Raw genomic sequence first — 16,572 nt, forward strand, 5'->3', positions numbered from 1 at the left:
ATAACTGGGTGGCAAACCTTGGCTCAGCTACGCGGGCTGGCCACCTCTAAGGGCCCACAGAGGTGACCCCGGGACGAAACTCGGAGCCTGTGCTGTTCATTGGTCGACCCCTGATTTCGCATCCCTTCGCCCTGACACCTCAGGGCCTGAATCCAGTCCCGAAAAAGCGCCCATTCCCGGGAGCCACAGAAGAAGGCACTGGCGCGCGCGCTAAAATCAAACTCCACGCCGGCTCGCTGGGGGCCGGGCCGCGCGCGCTCCACTCCCCGGTGGGGGCCCGGCCGCGCCCGCCGCCCGCCCGCGCCGCCCGCCCGCGCCGCCCGCCGCCGAGCTGGGCGGGGCCGCCCCGGGGCCGCCGGGAAAGGCCCGCGGAGGAGGAAGCGGCGCGGAGGCGCGCTCTGCGCAGGCGCGCGGTGCCCCGCCCCGCCCCCCCTCCGTCGGCATAAGGCGGGCGGCGCGGGCCCTCCCACTCCTCCCCGCGCCTCCCGACGCCCCTGCCCCGGCTTCACCCCGACGTCCCGGCGCGCGCGTCTCCCGCCGGCCCGCAGGACCGGGGCCTCCGCCCGCCCGCCGCTGCGCCTCGCGGCCCCCCGCTCGCGTTCACGCTGTCGCCTGGGCCGGCGCGGCCGCGGGCAACCGCTCCCCCTCCCGCCCCCACCCCGCCCCCTCCCCGCCTTTTCCGCCCTCCCGTCCCCCTCCCCCGGCCCGCGGCCGCTGCAGCTCCAGATGAGGTGATGGCAACGGCCAACTTCGGCAAGATCCAGATCGGCATCTACGTGGAGATCAAGCGGAGCGATGGTGAGCTGCGCCGCCGCCGCCGCCCCTGCCGGCCGGCTGGGCTCCGACCCCGGCGGTCGGATGTGCCTCCGAGGGACGCGGGCGCCGGCCGCCGCATTGATGGCTCCGCGGGGCTGTGGGGGCGGGAAGGCGGCGGCCGCGGCGCTTTTGTGTGCGGCGTGTGTGTGTGTGTGTGTGTGTGTGTGTGTGTGTGTGTGTGTGTGTGTGTGCTGGCGAGGTCGGCCCGGGGTTCGCCGCCGGAGCCGCCGCAGTGCCGGGGGCTGGGCCGGGGGAGGCCGGCGCGGAAGGCCCGGGTGTCGCGGTCCGAGTGGTTGGGGGCGCGGTGCAGGGTCCCCGGGCCCGGGCCCCTCGCTTCCCCCGCGATCTCCATCCATCCTCCCCGGGGACTCCAGGCCGGGGCGGGGGCGGGGGGTGGGGACGGGCTGCTGCGGTCTCGGTGAGGGATGACCCACCCTCGCGTTTCACCCTCGGGTTCTTCTCATTTTCCGGCCTCATCTCCGAGGCATGAGATGGAGACGGACCGGTGACTTCGGCATTTCGAGGACCCCGCTGGGCCGGGGCCGAGGCGGAGGGAGGAGGAGGCCGAGCTCGTTGGTGTGAACCGCTGTGTGGTTGTCAGGGTTCCTCGGCTTTTCGTTTCTCCAACATGCCTCCTGTTCTGCTGGTCCCTTCTTCCTCGGGAGGATGCAGAGTGCCGTGCTCGGCCATGCAGAAGGGTGGGGAGCAGGGGAGAGAAGTGTTCCATTAGCTTCTCAAAGGCAATGGTACTCGATCGGAAGGGAAGGAGAGGAGAGGAGCCTAGTCCCTGCAAGGACTGGTGACAGGGTAGGGTGGGAGACTGGATGTGGATGTTTTCACCCGCTTAGGAGAAGGTAACAGAGCAAAGGGTAAGGCCAGGTGCAGATACATGCCTAATGAGAGAAAAATCAAGGCCTTTAGGTTCTTGTGTCTTTCTGTATAGGCACCTCTTGGGACAATGTTTTCTGTCACTAGCCTGAGGGGTGGAGTGAGACGCCAGCCAGGCTTGGGGATAATTTATGTTGTCCGGGAGGAATCGCATAGAAAGAATTGGAGGTGTGCGGTGTACATTAGTCTTACACCCATACCTGTAATTTACGGCTTATTAGTCACTCGCCTTGTCAGTAGTAATGCTGCTGTCACTTCCCCATCCTCTTGGTTTCTACCAAGTTTGACCAAGTTATGAGGAACTAGATTGATTTTTTTTTTTAACCTAACATTTGTGACATATTGGAAGATCTATACAGTTAATGATTTTTTTCCTCCTCGGTTATATTTGAGGTAATTTGTATTAACGACTGGGAGCATCATTATCCTATATGTGAAAAGATAAATTATACCAGAGCTTTAGGAGTTACCAGTGACAGTAGTGAGAAAGAGATGTTTCCTTTAGTTGGGTTGGGGTTTCTTTGTATTACTATCTTCAAATTACTTTTCTTAAACGGTGCTGATACAGTCATCTCTTAGGTGAACGTGAGTTCACTGTATACTAGTGAAAGTTAAGATTGGCATATTATTTAAAATTTTGGAGTGGCCCTAGCTGGTTTGGCTCAGTGGATAGAGCCTTGGCCTGCTGTCTGAAGGGTCCAGATTAGGTTCCGGTCAGTCAAGGGCACATGGCCTGGTTGCAGGCTCCATCCCCAGTTGGGGGTGTGCCCCAGGCAACCAATCAGTGATTCTCTCTCATCATTGATGTATATCTCTCTATCCTTTTCCCTTCCTCTCTGAAATCAATAAAAATATATTTAAAATAAAATAAAAATTTGGAGTTAAATAAAAAGTGTAAGTTTAACTATGATTATAGGTGTTTGTTTAAAATCTATATATTTAAAAACAGCAAACAGGATCATGACATTTAGATGGTGTGTGTGCGTGTGTGTGTGTGTGTGTGTGTCTGTGTGTGTGTGTATGCGTATCATCTGGACTAATGTCATTTTATTTAAACATATGGGACTTGAAACAATTTTGGTTCCCTTAGGGTTCTAGGATAGAGGCTTGTAATACCCTTTCAGCCTTCATCTTCTACCTTCACTGGAAACTCATGCATGTAAGAGCTTTGTGTTCCTAAGCAAGTGCTAGTATCCTAAAGTCAGATTTCAAAACAGTTTGCCCATGAGAAATAGTGGAAGTCATTACAGTGTGTATTATCCTAACCTATAGTCATGCACATCTTTGTGCACCTCACAGATGCATGATGGTATTTGATGGAAGGTAAAAGTGAAATAGAGAACTTGAAGAGAATGATTATTTGGATGGTAGTGTTTGACAGTGGATATTGATGTGTTGGAGACTCCCCCTTAAGCTTTGCCTTTTTCACTTTAAAGAAAATGTTTCGTTTCCTCTCACTTAAATAGCAGATCTGTATTTTGGCAAAAGCACTAGTGGTTATTGTATCAAAAATAAACTTTGTAGTTGGATGAGCACTGTTGCCATTGTGTGATTGCATGAGACAATGGAAATCACTAGTGAAGAGGGGCTGCTATTACCTGGTGACTTGATGCTTACTAATGGTGATCTTTGTCCTTGTTTTAGAGTATGCTTTTCCCATCTGTGATGCTCTTTATTAATAAAACATATTCCGAGGGCAAACAGGTAAACTAAGTGGATTTATTCCTATCTTTCAAGATCTTGCTCAAAACTAGTTACTAAAACCAGATGGCCAGTTAGTCTTTGAATTCCTAAGTCATTTTGTATCACTCATGAAACAGCATATTTCCTTAAGTATTAATATTTTGGTTTATTTATCTTAATATTGTTTCAAACTGCACTAGAGGAGGGGTAGAGTAGAGAATGCAATAGAAAGATGGCAGGCTACCCACACTCATTTCAAACAGTGTCTTATAGGATTAAAATAACTAATTGATTCTTACGTTCCCTGAATTCATTTGTGTACCCCCCATGTACCTAGCAGAGTTCCTTGCATGTAGTTTTTTAGTAAATCATTCATTATTGGCTTTTTGGTTTTCAAATATTTTTTCAATATATTTTTTATTGACTTCAGGGAGGAATGCAGAGGGAGAGAAAGAGAAATACCAATGATGAGAGTTACTGATAGGCTGCCTCCTGTGCACCTCATACTTGGGATCGAGCTGGGCATTCAACATTATTTTAATTCAGATGAACTCTTACCAGGAAATGAAATCCTCCATGTATGCTCATCCTGTATTGACACTGCCCTATTCTACCCCTCAACATCCCATACAGGCCTTTTAGTTCTGAATCCCCAGAGTTGGATGAAATTGAGTGATCTGATAAGGCAAATCTACTTCTGGTATTTTAAGGTTAGATGTGATGGAGGTTAGATTTGGACTTCTGAGATTGCTCCCAGCTAAAGGAGATAATATGGTATGAAATAAAACTGGTTTCTGCAAATGGACACTCATGCATAATTTCTTATATATGGCATCCTATTATCTTTCTGATTCAATTCCTTTTTAGAATTCAGTGACTAAAAACTAAACTACAATCTTAACTATTGTGTGGCAATATAGTTGTTTAGGGACAGTTATGTTATTGATGTTGATGGAGTGAGTGGAATGGGGGAATTTATGGATTAATAATTTCCTTTTATATGGTGGTTCCATATATGTATTTGGTAGGCCTTCATAATTTTTCAAACAGTATATCTAATTGGATCCTCACCGAAACAGTATGAGATAAGCAGGGTAGGAAGATAGTAGATTCATCATTATACATGCTCATCTAAGGTTGAATTATTTGCCAAAATGACTTGATTAATAAAGGGCATAGCCTGGACCAAAGACTAATAACTATATTCACTTCTAGCTCTCTCTTTAAGTACTGGCAAATGTTTACTGTTGATGATATGAAGTTATACACTATTGTTTGTTTTTATTTTTTTTAATCCTCACCTTGAGTATATGCTCTATTGGCGAGAGAGAGAGAGAGAGAGAGAGAGAGAGAGAGAGAGAGAGAGAGAGAGAGAGAGATCAGTGTGAGAGAAACATTGATCACTTGCCTCTTGTTCACACCAGGAACTCACAGCCTGGACTGGGAACCAAACCTACTACCTTTTAGCTGTACAGAATGACTCTCCAGTCAACTAAGCCACCTAGTTAGGGCCTTTGTTTTGTTTTTTGAGATACAAAAGATCCTGTAGTAAAATACTTTTTTCCTACTACCACCAGAGGCTCAGAAAACCTACAATAGATAACATTGCTTAAAATTTGCCAAATTGGTGAGATCAAACTAAATTCTGACTATAAGAATTGAGATTCAGCAAAGTACTCAGCCTTTAAAGCTCTTTTCAATCATCAGCCATTACCTGCTTCCAGAATTGCCACAGAAAGCTACGAATCTGTATTCATTACTCAGTCACTTTATTCTCATGACAAAAATTTTGGAATTCTAGTGAAAGGTTGGCTATGTGTCAACTTGTTTTATGTGTCATAATTTTAAAACTGGGGAAAAATATTGTAGCAAAGAACCAGTTAAGCCCGTGTCTGTTCAACCAGGTTGTAATACTTTTCCACAAGGCGTGAGTGTGGAAAATCCAGTACTCTTTGAGAGATCATCTGGACCTATTCTTTATAGTTACAAGTATATTATTAAAATTACATGAATCTTTTGCAAAGCTTAATTTTTTTATTCAGTTCTCTCTTTGGTTTTAACACTTCTGTCCTATAACCTAAAATAATCTTTGAAAGTGTTTGTTTCGATATCATAGTTATGATCTTAATAGATACAATTTTTAAGCCCTGGATAAAACTAATTTTCACTTTTCTGGTTCAGTTGTGGAGCAAGTATAGTTTAGGTTGCCCTTCCATCACATACCAACTCTTTTGATAAAAGTAATACTAATGTTATTATGGTGCCTGAGTGAAAATAGATATTAGAATTTCGGCATATTAAACATTTAAGTGCTGGATTACACAGAGTGCATGCTGTGCCATGTATTTAATATTGAAAGCTATATAAATTCCAGTTTATGGTCATTGGGATTTGTGTAGTGAAGATTTAAACTAAACAAAATGTAGTATCATTTCATTGTTGATAAACCTTAAGTTTTGTTACTATCTCCTGAGAGTAAAATGAGGACAGAAGTGTCCCTTTTAAAAGTCTTGCTTTTAAGGCTAGTCTTCACTTGGGGCTTTTTCATTTTTGATACTACTTACTTTTCTCACTACCCTCTGCAATCAAGTTTGCAGTCAAATGGGCATTTACTTGGGTCTATTTTGGTGAATAGACCTTAGATGATTGTACCATATCACAAAATGATGGGATCTCATATTTCTGTTTTCTTACTGCACATTTAATTAAATGAACTTTTATTAACAGCCTATTATATAACCAGGTATTCTGACAGGTGTTGGAGATACAAAAAAAGAATTAGGCACGCACAATTTCTTTCCTCAAAAGCAACTGAATAAATGATTGATTGATTGATTCATACTGCCATTCTCTATGTACATCATTATTACTTCCCTTTTTAGGTTAGGCTCTTTAGTACCGAAGTTATGAGTCTTCCGGATAGCAAATATATGCCATACATGCTTTTTTTATCTCTTCTACCCATGACCAGTATCCCATATTTCTCATGGTATGCTTTCCAGATGAACCCTCATTCAGCCTCAGAATTTTTTAACCATTTGTATGTCATAGTGTCTGTAGGTGCACACGGTGGACCTTTTTTAATTAAATTCAGAATATCGTGGCAGTTAACTGGTTAATATAATTACCACTAGTCCTGGTAGCCCCTGTCAGTCAATTGAAATTGGCTTTATTTGTCATTACTGGCCTATTTTCTCTTCTCTGATACCCATTTGAATTTTAACTTTATAACGTTTAATCTTTATTTTGATAGCTATGGTAAAGGAAAAGGTTTATTCAGTTCTAAGTTTCTGGCAGACCAGCCACAGGCAGCAGGTTTCTTCCTAGATAATCCTGTGTTAGGGTCTTGCAAACACAGAGACCAAGGAAGCAGAGCATGAAAATAGATTCAGCCGGCTGCTGGTGTTTCTGTGTAATTTGGAAACAACTCTCTCCACATAGGGTGGCCAGGGGACCATAAGAATCAGACACCTCCCTGGGCTCTCATTTAGTTACGTTCAAAGACTTCTCAAGGTTTTTATTGATTGGGGCATGAATTTTAACCAGATTTCACTTGTATAAAAATTTTTAGAGGAAAGACAGGATGATGATGGGGACATACTTTCTGAGTGTCTACATGGGTCAAACAATGATCCTTTTTATTATAACTTTTTAAAAAAATATATTTTATTGATTTTGTACAGAGAAGAAGGGAGAGAGATAGAGAGTTAGAAACATCGATGAGAGAATCATCGATCAGCTGCCTCTTACACACCCCCTACCTGGGATGTGCCTGCAACCAAGGTACATGCCCTTCACCGGAATCGAACCTGGGACCTTTCAGTCCCCAAGCCGACACTCTATCCATTGAGCCAAACCGGTTTCAGCAACTTTTGTTTTTGTTGATCCTCACCCGAGGAAATCTTTTCCATTGAAAGAGAGTAGAAGAGGGTGAGGAGGGAGGGAGAGAGAAGAACATGGATGTGAGAGAGACACATTGATTGGTTGCCTCCTGCACACCACTGACTAGGAATTGAACCCTCAACTCTTCGGTGTGCAGGCCAACACTCTAACCACTGAGGCCATACTGTCCAGGGCTGATTATAACACTTGACCAGAAGCTGTTTACTCAAACTCATCCAGATCACTTGTATCTTCCATACTACCAATTGAATTTTGTTTCTTTCTTAAAGAGTGAATCCAAATGTTACTCTTAATCCCTGAAGGGCTATAACATTTGTGCCCTGATAAGCCAGTTGCTTTGCTAAATGTATAATATGCAGTATCTTGTTTGATTTTTCTACACAAAAAAATGAGAACCCTGTAAGATAGATGGTATCGTCCCCATTTTACAAAAGAGGAACCTCCTATGCTAAAGTATATAACTACTCTATATACTTAGTGTTTAAGTCTTATGAAGGCCCATTTCAGGTAGTATTTAAATTATATGCATTAGTCAAGGCTATGTGGTAAATGTATTATAGGGGTGTGGGATATGGGTATATTTAGAAAACATATTGATAAATGTAGTTATGGAAGTTCTGTTTCTAGTCTGGATTGAGTTAGTAAAGCTGCTCATTCAGAATTACCTGTGGGACTTTGGGGAAAAAAACAACATAAGCATCACCGCCAATACCTGAATTCCTTGTCTAGAGATTGTTTTAATTGGTTTGAAATGGAGCCTGGAGGTCAGTATTTTATTTTAAAACACCTCATATACTAGTGATTCCAGTGTGCATCCATGGCTCTGATGCATTATTTTAGAAAAAGCAGGAACTCTGGAACTCTAACAGTGATGTGACAAGACTTCTTGGAGAGTGAAGTTTAAATGGTCGGAGGAAGATGACCTGTAGATTCCTTGGGGGGAAAGGAGGCGTTCCATGCATGTGGCACGTGTTGGGAGGTCCCTGAGCTGGAAATGGGGGCTTGTCAACTAAAGGGCATTTAAAATAGGTGATAGATGAGGAAAATAAGGAAGGAGGGTAATCTAGGGCGCCTTATTAAAGACTTGGAAACAAAGGTAAGGTGTAAGGCATCTTGGAATTAATTTCTAGGACACTTGGAAACTACTGTAGCACTTAATCTCCTAAAAGCAGTAATAGGAGTTAGCTAGTGCTTAGAGATAGATTAGAGGGAGAGTAGTATTGAAAATGAGAGCTCGCAAGGATAAGATTGCATCAGTCTAGGAGAGTAAGTAACACTTAAGGAACTGGAGAGATACAGAACACTGCTAAAAGAATTTATTTTATATGGTGATATATCACTTATGCTGAATAAAGGACAGATGTGTTAAAAGGAATGGATTTAACATTTGGAGAGTCTGAGTGTAGGTTATAAAGTCTCTTCAGTTCTGTTTAATCAAGCTAATCCTATTCATGAATACAGCATAGAGGGCTGTAGATCCTGTGTACAATGTAATATCAACAAGCATCCAACTCAAGCTGCTTATAGTTTTTGCCACTAATATCTTAAAAGTAATGAGTTTAAGGTGTGAGTCACTACCAGTAAATGTTTACACGTAGATTTGGCATTTACTTAAACTATAGCTACCTGCTTTGTCTGCTTAAGAAGACTCCTCAGTTATAGTGTATTAGCCAAGACCCTCTCTGAATTCTTGGAAAGGAAAAACAGAGTATTTAAAGGATCTGGCTTCAGCTCTTTAAGGGATGGCATGTTTTGATTCTTGAAATGCAATTGTTCTCATTTAACTTTCCTTTGCTCTTATTTTTTTACCTGTTTTTTTCTGCCCTGGTTTTTGTCTTCTGTTTTCATCCTCAAGTCATTTTTGAACGCCATTTCAGTGTTTATAATCTCTTAAGTGCTATTTGCATTTTAGGATTTCAGAAGGGGTGAGGGATAGTAGACAGCACAGTGGATTTTTAGGGTGGTGAAATTATTCTGTATGATGCTGTAATGGTAGATACATGTTGTACATGTATCCCAAACTTTAGGTTGTTAGAAGTCAGAGCTACACTTGAAATAATGGACCAGTTAATAACAAGACTTTGTAATACTTTAAGAATGAGATTAACCATGAAGAGTTTCAATTAAGATACATTTCTTCACTTTTGTTATGTTTATTCTACTGGTTAATAGCAGAAATGTAGGGTTTGCTGATAAAATTATTATAAATGAGCTGTATTCATTCTATTTCTTTACTTTGGTTCATGGAGATTTGAGTTTATAGTTTAGTTGCCTAGACAAATGTCCAAGCAATTTGTTTAGAAGTTTCATCCTTGAGATCATCCAGGGTTGAATTCATCTGAACAAGAGTTTATCTTGTTTTAGTTAAACTATAGGGAATTCCTGCAGGAAGATATGCATATGAAGTCTAATTATGTTGGGAGTACAAACAGCATTCCATTTTTTTTTTTTAAGTTTACATTTTAACCTATAGTTTACTATGGACTATTGCAGAGAAATGGATATAGTGATGATTTTTAGGAAATGAGAATAAATTAGAGGCCCTAATTTGAAAGTCTTAGAATTAATTCACTGATGAAATACTGCTATTGGACAGAACTTGCTTATATTTTTACAATGATAAAATTGATGTGTTCAAGGTCACCCATAAAGTAGATTGTCTGCCTCTAGACTCAATTTTCTTTAGGATTCTATGTATACTGTGGATGTTCCAGACATTGGAAGTCAGTACATTAATTAAATAATGCTTTCATTTTTCTTTCTGTGGTATAGATTGCTTTTGGGCATTTGCTGCATGACCATTATGTGTCCCTTTATCTCATGCCTTTAAAGGAATAAATGTAGGAATTTTTTTGTAGAACAGGCTACTATATCAGTTGCAACAGAATATCAAAAATCCGTTTCACTCAAAGCAAGTGCTCTGTGGCTTTATGATTTATTTTGAAAAGAAATTCTGTCTTTTCCAGGCTCTCTGCCATTGCCTAAGTTTAGGTCCTCCTTGCTTACAAGCTTTTTAAAAGCTTAGACAAGTACTGCCAAAACCGGTTTGGCTCAGTGGATAGAGCGTTGGTCTGCAGACTCAAGGGTCCCAGGTTCAATTCCAGTCAAGGGCATGTACCTTGGTTGTGGGCACATCCACAGTAGGGGGTGTGCAGGAAGCAGCTGGTCAATGTTTCTCTCTCATCGATGGTTCTCTCAATCCCTCTTCCTTCCTCTCTGTAAAACATCAATAAAATATATTTTTTTAAAAGTTTAGATAAGTACTTATGCTCTCAAGTGAAAGAATGTTTATTAGATGAGTAGCTATATTGTCAGGAAAATATAACAGATTATAGCAACTTGCTAGGAGGTCCTCTGGTATAATTTATCAATTTGGGCCTCTCTAGACTGAGTAGTCTTTATTTTTGCAAAAACCCTTGTATGAAATTGTTCTTGGGATAATATATGGGTTGTATTTTTACTCCTCCACCCCCATTATAGCTGATATTGAGAGTTGACTGCAAACAGTATGGCCCTAAATGCAAGGGCACGAGTGTGTGTGTGTGTGTGTGTGTGCACGTGTGTGTGTGTATGTATGTGTATGTGAGTGTGTTTTCTTTGTATGGTCTTTGTGTGTAGTTTTTTTTCTTTTTATTCACCCGAGGATATTTTTTTCTATTGATTTTAAGAGAGTGAAAGGCAGAGGGAGAGACAGAAAGAAACATGGATGTGAGAGACACACATCGATTGGTTGCCTACCACATGCCCCATCCATGGCCGGCAGCCTGCGACCGAGGTACATGCCCTTGACTGGAATCGAACCTGGGACCCTTCGGTCCTCAGGCCAACATTCTATTCACTGAGCCAAACCAGCTAGGGTTGGGTGTGGTTTTATTAAGAGTCATGTGTTACCCTTAACTTTACATGCTTTTTTTGGTTTCATGAAGAGCCATTCTCTTCATGAAAACAAAAGGAGGTGCTTCTTTCTCCATTCTCTAAATGTTGGTGTTCTTCAGGGCTTGTCCTAACCCTGAGGTACTTCTCACACAGTAGTCTCTCTCTCTAGTGAACTAAATGATTCTCTTCGGTCCAGTGTGGCTGCATACATGTACTGTGTGTAATACCTTGGATGTCACATACCTCAAATTTTGTATGCCCAGTATTGAACTCATCACTCACTCCCCCAAATCTACTTGATTATCTTTCTTCACTTTTACTCTATTGCCCAAATTAACCTAGATGTCTTCGTTGACTACTTCTTCTCTCTTAATCTTGTATTCTATCATGAGGTACTCTTAATTCAACTGCTCAAGTACTTCAGTCCATACACCTTTTCCATCCCTCCCTCTTCTGCAGCTTTGGTCAGGCTAGCATTATATCTTGCCTGTACTGTTGCAACAAATTCTTAATAGGTCTCTCCACCTTTGGTACATTGCCCTTTCAGAATAACTTTTCAGATATATAAATCTGACCTCCTGATCACCTGCTTAAAACATTTGATTATTTTCTCTACCTCTATTGCCTTTTGGAAAAACTGAAAATGGAACTCCCATTTGACTTAGTAACCCCACTCGAAGGAACCCAACTCTAACTTGTTTTAGACCCTAAACAATCTGACACCCCCTCTGCAGTCTCATTTCTTGCCTGTTACTTCAGGCACTCCAGACACACTGAAGTCTTCTTAGAACACTCCACCTTCTTAGAACAGATTAGTCCATCCAACCTAACTGCTGTTGCTCCTTTTTGCCTCTGTTAAACATTCCATCCTTCTTTGATTCCTAGGCAAGGATGGTTCCCCTACTCTATGTTCTCTGAATCTAGCTGATTAAATGAACTTCTATAAAGTAGCAAAAAGGTATATATTAGAAAGTCTCTATCCTACCCCTGTCCTCAAGCCACCTGGTTCTCCTTCTAAGAGATATCATTATTACCAGGTTCTTGCATATTTGTGCAGAGATGCTTGTTTTGTATTTTTAAGCAAATGTGTATTTGTGTATATGTATCTATGTAATAGAGATATGTGTAAACATACCTTTTCCTTACAGTTGGTGTATTGTACACAGGTGCTCTTTAATTTTTTTTTCATTTAATAACTATCTTAGAGAACCTTTGAGTATATAAGTAATAGCCTCATTGTTTTTCATAATTGCATTTTATTAGTGATTAAATATACAATTTAGATGGTGCTCAAGCTATAGCTATATAATGCCAATACTGTATTGAATAATCTTGAACTTTTGTTATTTCTTACATACATGACTATATATGTAGGATAAAGACTTAGAAGTAGAATTGCTAGCTTCCTCAAAAAACTGAAAAATGGAACTCCCATTTGATTCAGTAGTCCCACTCGTAGGAATATATCCTAAGAAACTGGAAACACTAATAAGAAAGGATATATGTACCCCTATGGTCATAGCAGCACAATTTACAATAGCTAAGACTTGGAAACTGCTTAGGTGCTTGTCAGAAAACTATGGTACAATTACACAATGGAATACTATGCTGTCAAAAAAAAGAAGGGATTCTTACCATTTGCAGCAACCTGGATGGAATTGGAGAACATTATGCTAATGAGGCCAGTCAGTGAAAGAAAAATACCAGATGATCTCACTCATTTGCGGATAATAAAGAAAATTATAAACTGTTGAACAAAAAGATAGATAAAGAGACAGTAAAGCATCAAATAGAATGTCAAATTACAGCAGGAAGGTTAGGGAGAGGTGGGGGAGATAAGAGATCAACCGAAAGACTTGAGTGCATGCATATAAGAATAACCAATGGACGCAAAACTCTGGGGGGTGAGGGCATGAATGGGAGTGGGGTGGGGGTTGGGGTAGTGGTAAGATATATACACATATAATACCTTAATAAAAAAATGAAAAAAAAAAAGTAGGATAGTTGGGTCAGGGAATTGTATATTTTTAATTTTTATAGGTCTTGCCAGTTTGCTTATATAGAGAGTATATGTTACTTTCCTATCTGCAAAAATGTCTGTTTCCTCATATTCTTGTCCACATAGTATGCAACATACATTTTTGAGATTTGCTAGCTTGGATTATGGAGTTCATACTGTATCTGTAGAATGTTATTGTTTTTTCTGAAGTTAAATAGCCTATAAAAGATAACATGTTTAACTTATAAAACGATGATGAGGTCCAGTTATATAATTAAAACTTTTTAAAATATGTTTTTATTGATTTCAGAGAGGAAGAGAGAGGGAGGGAGGGAAGGAGAGAGAGAGGGAGGAAGGGAGAGAGAAACATTAATGATGAGAGAGAATTACTGATTTGCTATCTCCTGCACAGCCCTGACTGGGGATCCAGCCGGAAACCGGGGCATATGCCCTCACCAAGAATTGAACTGTGACCTCCTGATTCATAGGTTGGCCCTTAACCACACTGAACCACACTGGTTGGGCTAATGAAAACCTTTTAAGTTCTGGTTTTGATAACTAATATAGAAAAACAAGATGGCACGTGTTATATCTTATTGAGAAGAAAAAGATTTCCTTTAATTTAAAATTTTTGAAAAATAAACATTATAGGTTTTAATTTAATAAATTTGAACAGCCTTACTAACAGATTGGGATTTTTCAAACTCTGAACACAATTACATTATGCTAATGATTATTTTCTTATATTTGTATCATTTTGTAGTTGGTTAATTTACTTAAAATAGATTGCTTTGTTATTGAGGCCAGAATTGATTAACTTAATCTCTTAAAGCCAGTTAATTCTCTGTTCTTTAACTATTCTATATTTCCTTAATTCTAGGAAATTATTTAAAACACTGGCCTTTTATTGGAAGGGTGAATGAATAAGAGTATTATATGTGTATTGTTTATGTGTTTATTCAACCAATATGTTGGAGTACTTTAGGCAATGCACTAGGTATTGAGGATACAGCAGTGGGGAAAAAAATCAAACAAACAGAAAAACAGACCAAAAGTTTGTGTCCATATATGGAGTTTTCATTTTTATAGAGGAAGTGGAAGGTACAAAGCTATGCCACCCAAAAATTTGTTCTTTGATTAATGGAAAGAAATCAAATCAGCATATTTGTAGTTGAAGAGAAAAAGCCAGAGGAATGAGAAGAGACTTAAAGAACAAGGGAAGATCATCAATGTATTAAGTTTTTGGAGGACATAGAACAGATACTTTTTTTAAAATTGATTTTTAGAGAAAGGAAGGGGGGGAGAGAAACATCGATTGGCTGCCTCCTGTATGGGATCAAGCCTGCAACCGAGATGTGCCCTGACCATGTACCCTGATCCAGGATCTAACTGGCAACCTTTCTGTGCACAGGACAATGCCACACCAGCCAGGGTGGAACAGATAATGCCTAACATGACCTTTCAGTGCTTTATATGATCAGGTTCTTGCCTTTACTGTCTCCCTCACACACTTACCTTCTTGCTCCCAGGCGTTGCTGGCCTTTTGTTTTTGTTTTAATTCTCGCCTAAGGATACGTTTATTAGTTTTTAGAGTAAGAGAGAGGAGGAGGGGAGAGACTTCCATATCCGGGGAACTGAACCTGCATCCTTTTGGTGCACAGGACACTGCTCCAACCGAACCACCCAACTAGACCTCACTGGCCGTGTGTGTGTGTGTGTGTGTGTGTGTGTGTGTGTGTGTGACTTTTCCACTTAAGAGCTTTCACACAAATTGTGCCCTTCACTTAAAACTTTCTTCTTGCCCACTCTCCCTGACTAAATTTTTGCACCTAGTTCTCAGCTTCAGTATATTTCTGCTCTTGTTCAGAGGGGTCTTTCCTGGCTCTCATACCAAATTTGATCTCTCCTCTTACTCTCTTTTAGTACACTTTACATTTCCTTAATAAGTGTTGTCACACTTTGTAAATTAGGATGATGTTATAGCCCAGTAAATCCATTATAAGTTGAAAATATAAGTCTAAAATGCATTTAGACTTATAATACATACCTACCAAACATCATAGCTTAACCTAACTTGCCTTAAATGTGCTCAAAACACTTCCTGGGATATAACCCCATCAAAAATCAGAAGGCATCTGTAATTGTCTTTCTCTACTCAGCAGAAGCAAAAGACAAGTGTGTTATATATATGGTGACATGCAAAAGCACAAAACATAATATTCAGAAAACACTGGCCATATGACTGAGAGCTGTGGTCACTGCCACTGCCCAGCCTCATGAGAGAGTATCATGCTGCACATAGCTAGACTAGGAAAAGATAAAGATTCAAATTACATTTATACTTAATGTGAATCACTTGCACACCATCATAAAGTTTTAAAAAAATTGAAATCAGACCATTGTAAGTTGGGGATTAACTGTATACACTTGTTTCTGTTATTTTATTTTATATTTTTGAAGGCATAGACTAGGTCTGTTTGGTTCCTTATATATAAACCTAGCTTTTAATATGGTGCCTGGCACATAGCAAGCATTCATTGAATACTGAATGAATTAATTGTGAAATTACCACCAGCAATGAATATATTACCCAGGTCCCATATCTTTAACAATTTAGGTTTTTAAAAATCTTTTGAGCCCAGCTGGTGTTGCTCCAGTGGTTGAGCACTGACCTAGGAATTGGGAGGTCACAGTTCGATTCGTTGATGTTTCTCTCTCTCCCTCTTTCTTCCTCTTTGAAATCAATACAAACATGTTTTTAAAAAAAGAAGAATAGGTAAATCTAGAGACAGAAAGTAGATTAGTGATTGCTTACAATGGGGTGGGTGGTTGGCATGAATCAGGGGGTGATCGCTAAAGGATAATGTATTTTTTTAAGGTGATTAAAATGTTAAAAAACCATTAAATTGTATCCTTTAAATGAATAAATTGTAAGTTATGTAAATTATATCTCAATAAAGTTATTTTTTAAAAAACTTTTTCATAGATGGAAATGAATTGTTTTTTAGATTTGCACTATTACTAATAAAGGTGAATCTTTTTTTTTTTTTTGGTAAAATTTAGTACTTTTTGTCTATCTCCTCCTACTTTTAAAAACTATTTCCTTGGACTTGATTGTACCTTGTTCTTTGAGGTCTCTTCCTATTTCTTGAACTATTCTTAATCTCCTAAATTCTTGTTCCTTGTCTACCTCTTCAATGTTGGTGTTTGCCAGAGTTTTGTCTTTGGTCCTTTTATATTTCCCTAGTTACTGTGACCTATTATATTTATTTTTAATTGAGGTATAATTCACATAAAATTCACCCTGTATAGGCAACAAAAGCAAAATTAAACAAGTGGGGCCACATCAAACTAAAAAGCTTCTACTCAGCAAAGGAAACTCACCAAAGTGAAAAGGCAGCCTACCA

At 40.3% G+C, this 16,572-nt stretch overlaps 1 protein-coding gene across 4 annotated transcripts in view; it reads left to right on the forward strand.

Annotated features, from left to right (window-relative positions):
* The first annotated feature begins 429 nt into the window (after positions 1 to 429).
* Positions 430 to 16,572, forward strand: part of KIF2A (kinesin family member 2A) — a 57,142-nt gene continuing 40,999 nt past the window's right edge. For 2 of the 4 annotated variants that reach the window (XM_084880627.1, XM_084880629.1), the window contains exon 1: positions 430 to 798. In XM_084880627.1, the coding sequence (XP_084736753.1) occupies positions 735 to 798 (64 nt within the window). In that variant the 5' untranslated portion in view covers positions 430 to 734. The remainder of the gene's footprint in view (positions 799 to 16,572) is intronic. The other 2 variants (XM_084880630.1, XM_084880628.1) reach the window with 2 other exon arrangements.

The sequence above is a fragment of the Pipistrellus hanaki genome, assembly GCF_964339955.1.
Source record: "Pipistrellus hanaki genome assembly, chromosome: 4".
NCBI lineage: Eukaryota > Metazoa > Chordata > Mammalia > Chiroptera > Vespertilionidae > Pipistrellus > Pipistrellus hanaki.